This window comes from Cydia amplana, chromosome 5, assembly GCF_948474715.1.
Source record: "Cydia amplana chromosome 5, ilCydAmpl1.1, whole genome shotgun sequence".
Taxonomy (NCBI): Eukaryota; Metazoa; Arthropoda; class Insecta; order Lepidoptera; family Tortricidae; genus Cydia; species Cydia amplana.
The window spans coordinates 17,942,345-17,950,249 of NC_086073.1; the positions used below are offsets into that span (position 1 = coordinate 17,942,345).

General features: G+C 40.8%; 1 protein-coding gene across 1 annotated transcript; it reads left to right on the forward strand.

Moving 5' to 3' along the window:
• Positions 1 to 1,958: 1,958 nt before the first annotated feature.
• Positions 1,959 to 5,433, forward strand: LOC134648520 (uncharacterized). The gene is made up of 5 exons (XM_063503042.1): positions 1,959 to 2,259; positions 2,840 to 2,937; positions 3,498 to 3,627; positions 4,568 to 4,698; positions 5,301 to 5,433. Exons 1-5 carry the CDS (start codon positions 1,999 to 2,001, stop codon positions 5,374 to 5,376), a joined length of 696 nt encoding a protein of 231 aa, XP_063359112.1. The 5' UTR covers positions 1,959 to 1,998; the 3' UTR covers positions 5,377 to 5,433.
• Positions 5,434 to 7,905: the final 2,472 nt, after the last annotated feature.

Sequence of the window (7,905 nt, forward strand, 5' to 3'; positions counted from 1 at the left end):
TGAAAATAATGCGGAAGTTCCGCGGATGCGGATGCGGATGTTCGCAACATCCCTGTTACACACTACCGCACTGCGACCTTGGTGCGGTGCGGTAGTGTGTTACGGCTTTAAGGCCCACTTGCACGACCAACCCGGGGTTAAGCGATTTAACCGTTAACCAAGTGTCAAATTGTACTGGTAACTCCAGGTTTAACCTGTTAACCCCGGGTTAGTGAATTGGTGCAAGTGGGCCTAAGCAAAGAGAATTTGAAATAGAGGCGGATTATCAAAGTAAATTACGTAGCCACAGTAAATTTACTGCCATCTGTCGACAGCAGATTATAACTGTTAGCCATTTAAGAATAAGGGTCAAAACCAAATGGCGTTCTAACAGTTTTAGGCAAAGCTTCTTTCGACCGCCATCTTGGTGACATCGGGTCGTGTTTAATTTCTTTGTTTTTGCCCATTAATGTTATTAAGTGTAATACTGATAGCTTATTATAAATAAATAAATAAATATTATAGGACATTATTACACAAATTGACTAAGCCCCACGGTAAGCTCAAGAAAGCTTGTGTTGTGGGTACTCAGCAACGATATATATAATATACAAATACTTAAAGTAAATATTTTTTTTACTCGGGTAATAGTGTTAGCAATAGTGCTTTATTGATGAAAAACATTATTGTAATCACACCATTAAGTCAATGTAATAACTGACCTATGAATACTTAAATACATAGAAAACAACCATGACTCAGGAACAAATATCTGTGCTCATCACACAAATAAATGCCCTTACTGGGATTCGAACCCAGGACCACGGCTTCACAGGCAGGGTCACTACCCACTAGGCCAGACCGGTCGTCAAAACACACATTAATCACATTATACAGTAACTATCGCCTTACAAGAGCTAATAATACAACCGAACAACATAGTACTATGAAAATGAAAACTACTGAAAACATTGATATCGGAATTTACCTAATATGAATAGTATTTACTGAAGACGTTTACCGGATTGAACTCACTCAAAAGAAAAAAATCTACTTATGACAAGGCAGTATGGCTTAGAGCTTTAGTCTGTCCAGATGTACGAAAAAAAAAACTAACAGTTTTAATCTCCTGTCGAAAGATGGCAGTAAATTTACTGTGCCTACATAATTTTCCATGACAGTAGGTAACTCTATACGCTGCTTTAAGTAAGGTCGGTCACAGTTTTGCCTTAAGCGCTTCACACACCTTATTTAATTCAGTAACTAACGAGACAGACGCAGATGTTCAATAAACACGGTACAGATATCTGCATCTCACTCCTACGTATTGCTGCGTCCCTGTCGTCAGTTATTGAATAAGTAAGGTGTGTAAAGCGCTTTAAGCATACCTCTTGTCTATTTTTCAACTCTTTTCCAAGGGAATTTTCTTATACATGGTTTAATGTTCATAATGTCGGATCTCAAATGTTATTATAAGTATTTTGAGATCAATAAGAAGCAATGTAGCATGGTACATGCTGTATTTGTTATCTAAGCTAAGGTGTTAAGATGACTAATGAAACGGAGTTTCTTTTATGTTTTGAAATAAAATAACGTAATAACTGTTTTATATGTTTATCTTTTGTACTCCGGAATACCAAACGGCCTCCTAAAACCAGTAAAACCCATCATACAGTCCCATCAGGATATATCGGAGCGGCCAAGGTGTTATTAAAATCTGAACACACACTCACGCCTTGACAATAGAGGCGTGTTCAGATATTTAAGAACACCTTGGCCGCTCCGTTATATCTGATGGCGACTGTACAATTAAATTGCTTGTTGCTTGCTTGAAGGACCGTGAGCTAGCTTCGAGACTACAGACATAAAGGCTAAAGGCTAAGGTAAAGAGACCTTACCTATTTGGTTTGAACCTCTTTGAACCAACCTACTGTTTCCTTTATGCTACATTGACATTATTGTCATTTATCATTTCACTATCACGCGAATATCTACAAATATTTCAAATAATTTACAAAAATGCCGGACGATATACAAACACGACACTACGAGTCCATGCTATTCAACTACGGGACCGTACAGCGAACGGATTACAGGGAACATGAAATTAAACCTCCCGTGCCTACACTCTTTAAGGAAAAACCGCAGAAATATAAAGTGGAATGTAAAGGTATCAAGGACACGCAGACTATGTGTGAGAGGCTGCCAATCCCGTTCGATCTCTTTATTAGACCTAAAGAGATCATAAGGAGTGATCCTAGAGTCGTGCAGAAAACTTTCGTAAGTAAATTCTAATCACAATAATGTAATAATTAATGATACTTAAATGTACAAGAACGAAAAGTCAAGAACATTAATAAGTACCTAATAACCTTATACATACCAGCTACTTAGATCTAGGTATATAGAAAAACCGGCCAAGTGCGAGTCGGACTCGCGCACGGAGGGTTCCGCACCATCAACAAAAAACAAGCAAAAAAACGGTCACCCATCCAAGTACTGACCCCGCCCGACGGTGCTTAACTTCGGTCAAAAATCACGTTTGTTGTATGGGAGCCCCACTTAAATCTTTATTTTATTCTGTTTTTAGTATTTGTTATAGCGGCAACAGAAATACATCATCTGTGAAAATGTCAACTGTCTAGCTATCACGGTTCGTGAGATACAGCCTGGTGACAGACGGACGGACAGCGGAGTCTTAGTAATAGGGTCCCGTTTTTACCCTTTGGGTACGCAATCCTAAAAAGGATTAGCCGTTCGGGGCCAGCTACAAATCGAACGATATAACGAAATGTAGGTATGAAAAATGACAATGAAATGAGGCAAAACAGTTATCTAAGTAGGTATTCACAATTTTCAGTTAAAACCTGAAGACCTAGGGCGTGAGGAGGCGCAGAGGACCCGCCCACGTCTGGTTATGACGCCCGCCGTCAGTATGGACGACATCGCCAACAAGCAGTAATCTATCATGTTTTTAACTGTTTTAGTCATATTATCAGTCAAAATGAAGTCCGGCAAAGTGTTTTGAAGATACTTACTCAGTGAGCACACAACCTTTCGTGTAAAGCCCCCTTCACGGCTTCGCGCTCCGATTCGCGCACGAATGTAGAGGGGGCTTAAGCTTATTTGCCTAAAGCGCGCCATTTACACAAACTGGTATGCGCACGTAGGTCTGAGGGCCTACCGCGAACCACGTTCGACGTGTTGCCTCTCTGTCGCACTTGTAAATTCGTACGTAAGTATGACAGGGAGGTAACACGTCGAACGTGGTTCGCGGTAGGCCCTCTGGACACACCTTTATAAAATGGGACTAGGAGATTGTCGCCATTTCGACGCCCAATCGAATCGATCATTCAACCGTTATTAGTTCGTCCGGGCAACTCCAGCTTGACCCTACAACCGCGTCATGTAGGACGCGGTAGGTCCAGGCTATGATCTTAGCCTCTATCTGATCATAGGGTACAGGCCGATTGCAATCAAGTGTTGCCGGTTCAAAAATAAATGAATCTCATTTACAGAGTCCGCGATTTGCTGATAAAGGACATTTATAAGAGCACGGTGCGGGTCGCGACGGAGGAGGGAGTTTCCCTGACCAACTACAAGACCGTTCGGGCTCCTTTCCCGGGCCTGCCAGCACCAGCTAATCCGGTACCTGCTCGAACCTATCACAGACAGCTAGATTATCTAGACAACTACCTGCCAATTACCATAGACAAATTGCACTTATGTTACTAACACAGGGGTCACCAAACTTTTTACCTTGAGGGCCACGGCTCGGCCTTCGGCTTTCTCGATTCCTTTTCGCGGCGGTGTAGCCAACATGCCAATCGCTTACGCTCCGTAGCGATCGAAACGCAACTGTCACTGTCGCACTAAAGCTTTGGATTCCTCCGAAAACGGTGCCGTCATATAGCGGCCGCAAAAGACGGCCGTCTTTACGGTGGCGACATGTGGAAAGTACCACGGCGTCATCCACCAAGGCCAAAGCGGCAAATTTGAAAAATGTAGGCCCGATGGGATAACGTCCCATAGAAAATTTGAATTTCGCGCCTTTTCCTTTTTGAAGATTTGCTTGATCATCTATAATTTACTTGGAGGATGAAATATCATCAGAAGAGGAAAATAATCGTAGTACGGAATCATTTATTCAAATCTCGTGTCATTTATTCAAAATGGCGTCACCGCTATCTAATAAAACGTTCACGAAACTATCGACACCGTCATGACGGCCGTCATCTTACGTTACGTTGACAATCAACGTAACGTAACGCCGTCTAGGAAACCGCGCCATCTTGTTTACATAGACAACGTTCTAGTGACGTCAGTCAACGCTATATAGCGGCCGTAATATGACGGTACCGTTTTCGGAGGAATCCAAAGCTTAATATGGAAGTGTGATAGACACAAAGCGTTTCGTTGTAGAAGCGATAGCGATTGTCACCTTGGCTAGGCCGGCAGGACTGACTCTCTCGCTCCTTTTCGGCGGGCCTAGAGTGGGCTGGATTGATACAGTCATATCCAATTACATTTAGGCCATCTTTATTTAGTCAAATCATTTACATGTCGTTCTGCTATTCCCTGTTTACAGATAGCCCTACCAAAGCTGAACGCGCAATACGTGTCTCCAGAGTGGCGCATGGACTCGGTCTCGTGGGACAACCGGCAGCTTCGCGCCTACTGCGACCCCACTAAAAAGTTCTGGCTCGAAAGGACTCCCAAGTAAGCTGTTTACATTGCCTAAGCAAACGTTGCAGACGAGTAGACAATAGAGACTGTTAATCGCATACAAAGACACGTAATAACAAGTTATGGCGCTACTGCGCGTCTCTTTTAGGGCGCCTGTACACGGTGCCGCCTCCGCGCGGAGGTGCGGTGTCCGCACCTCCGCGCTATGTACACCAGACGCGTAAAATCCGCCTCCGCGCCGACACCGCACCGCCGCCGCACCTCCGCTATGTACACGAGACGCGTAAAGCCCGCCGCCGCGCCTCCGCATACAATAGCGCGAAGTACCGTGTACACGCGCCCTTACCAAATTATAATTTTTAATTATTATTATTATTGTGAGCCTATTGTGTCCCACTGCGTGGCAAAGGCCCCTCTTCTTCCATTCGTCCCGGTTTTGCAGCAGCTCTCAGAAAGCAGTCCCAAGTCATCCCGCCATCGCCGACGAGGTCTGCCGGAACCCCGATTTCACTCGTGGGGCACCCACTCCGTGGTTATCTTGGCCCCCAAGTCATCGCCACAGTCACAGGCGCGGGACATCGCTATGTACGCGTGCATAGCGATGTCCCGCGTACACTTTTTTTGTATTCCTGTAGATGCAGCGTATGTGACGCCACAGCGGCGCGGACAGCACAACAGAAAATGAAAGAACAAATGAAAACGCGGGCGTGAACAGGAAGCTTTATTGTCAAACTTAATATATCCCACAATACATGTTGTTAGTGATAGTGCTAGATGAATCGCCTTAAAACATTGCCCAAATAACAGACTATATTGATAAAAAAAAACTTTAATATCGGTGTTTTTAATACAAATTAGAAGCATATTAGATAACGAATTCATTAAGTAAATAGTTATATCATTGAACAGACATATACATTGTCAACATCGGTTCTTGTTATGGAAATCAATGTGTTTACAAACAATTGTTGGCATCGCTTTCTTTTATACGACAATCGAAAGAGACGCCCTTATTTTACTTTTCTCTGGCAAAACTAATACTTACCTACATTGTACTCTTATTGATAATTGTATCGCTTTGGAATCTACATTTTAATATACGTTTGGCATATAATGGATTTTGTAAATTGGATTTGAAGATAACTTTATTATGGAATAATATAAAATGACAAATGTATCAGTTTTATTTGAAAACCTTAAAAATAACCGCCTACACCGCACTACTTTTTAACTTGGCGTAGTAAAATAAAGGTACGTTTTTAGGGTTCCGTAGCCAAATGGCAAAAAACGGAACCCTTATAGATTCGTCATGTCTGTCTGTCTGTCTGTCCGTCTGTCCGTCTGTCTGTCCGTCCGTATGTCACAGCCACTTTTCTCCGAAACTATAAGAACTATACTGTTGAAACTTGGTAAGTAGATGTATTCTGTGAACCGCATTAAGATTTTCACACAAAAATAGAAAAAAAAACAATAAATTTTTGGGGTTCCCCATACTTCGAACTGAAACTCAAAAATTTTTTTTTCATCAAACCCATACGTGTGGGGTATCTATGGATAGGTCTTCAAAAATGATATTGAGGTTTCTAATATCATTTTTTTCTAAACTGAATAGTTTGCGCGAGAGACACTTCCAAAGTGGTAAAATGTGTGTCCCCCCCCTGTAACTTCTAAAATAAGAGAATGATAAAACTAAAAAAAATATATGATGTACATTACCATGTAAACTTCCACCGAAAATTGGTTTGAACGAGATCTAAGTAGTTTTTTTTTATACGTCTTAAATCGCCTAAATACGGAACCCTTCATGGGCGAGTCCGACTCGCACTTGGCCGCTTTTTATATCATTGTTATAGATGGCGTCACATTGTGAACTCAGTTTCAAAGATAATGTATAAATGCCGCAAATAGACTATCATAGAAATATGGTCGGAGCATGTCGGAGATACCTATACGAGTCATTTAAACATGAAGAAATTGAAGAACCTATGACTGTGTAATAACAACAAATATGCTCAATGAATCACATTTATATGATTCTCCAATTAACTGAATATGGTGAATGGTGGCATGTGGTGGCGCCATCTAAAACCTAACAAGAACGCGACTTTAGTTCGAGGTGGACAATCTTTATTTTTAACTCGTCTCTGGTAAAAATTACTTCACAAATCCCGAGATCCCGTTACACCAACATTTAGCTAAGATATCACATTCAAATAGCGTTCACTACATAAAAAAAACGTTATCTATAGGTAAGCATAATGCATCTTTAACTATTATAAGATTACAATAGTTCATAATAACTAATAAGGTAACACAAAAGATTTTTTAAGTAAGTAAACTTTCTTTTTTTATTAATAGTTTTTCAGTCTCTTAAATTTAATTTATATTATATTTACGTAACAGTGCACATATTTGCTAATAAAAAATCAATAATCTTACAACTAATAATCAATTCATAAAAATAATGATTGCAATTAATTAAAATTCAACATTTAGATATATAAAAAGACAAAACACTTAAAACGCGTAAGATCGCATTATATATACCTATTTGTGTTCAGTCCACACAAAACAAAATACGCAATAACTATTTTAAAAAAAAGTTAATTATTTTCAACTGTATAAATATCCATAAAAACAGGTAAAATTATAATACGACTGGTTTTTGCCCTAAAATAACTTAACCTTTTGGACGCCAATGACCGATATATCCGCACCGTAGGTCCAACGCCAAAGACCGATTAATCGGTCACAGACCACAGAGCAACATAGACCTACGTGCATATGCATAAAGTTCAATTTCAGTTTTGACACTTCGGTGACGTGGCGTCCGCGTGACAGCTTGTGTTTGACACGGCGTCGAAAAGGTTAAAACCCCAATTCCATTCTGTGGTTTCCTACCCAAATTGCAAAGATAGATGACCCCCCCTTGAACAGTAGAATTTTTGCAGGGGGTGGGGGGTCAACTGTCTCTGCAGTTAACTGTAATCTAAGAATAAAAATAATATCTATAAACCCTTATGAACCTCCTAATCTTTTCTCTACGACAAACGAGACAGTTAGTCTGTATATTTGCAATAACGTATAAATGTATAAATCCATAGCATTGGTAGCAATCCACACCTTTCTTCTCCGCTCCGCTAGCAATGATGACGATCGATGTGAGCCTCGGTGGCAAGGCAGCCTAATGCATATCAAGTAATCCATCTGCGTATATAGTGTCATTCTAAAGAATTTGCT

Coding starts and splice junctions, on each gene's coding strand:
- LOC134648520 (XM_063503042.1), top strand. CDS start 1,999: ATGCCGGACGATATACAAACACGACACTACGAGTCCATGCTATTCAAC. Junction 2,938..3,497: donor GACGACATCGCCAACAAGCA/GTAATCTATCAT, acceptor TCTCATTTACAG/AGTCCGCGATTTGCTGATAA. Junction 4,699..5,300: donor TGGCTCGAAAGGACTCCCAA/GTAAGCTGTTTA, acceptor GTATTCCTGTAG/ATGCAGCGTATGTGACGCCA.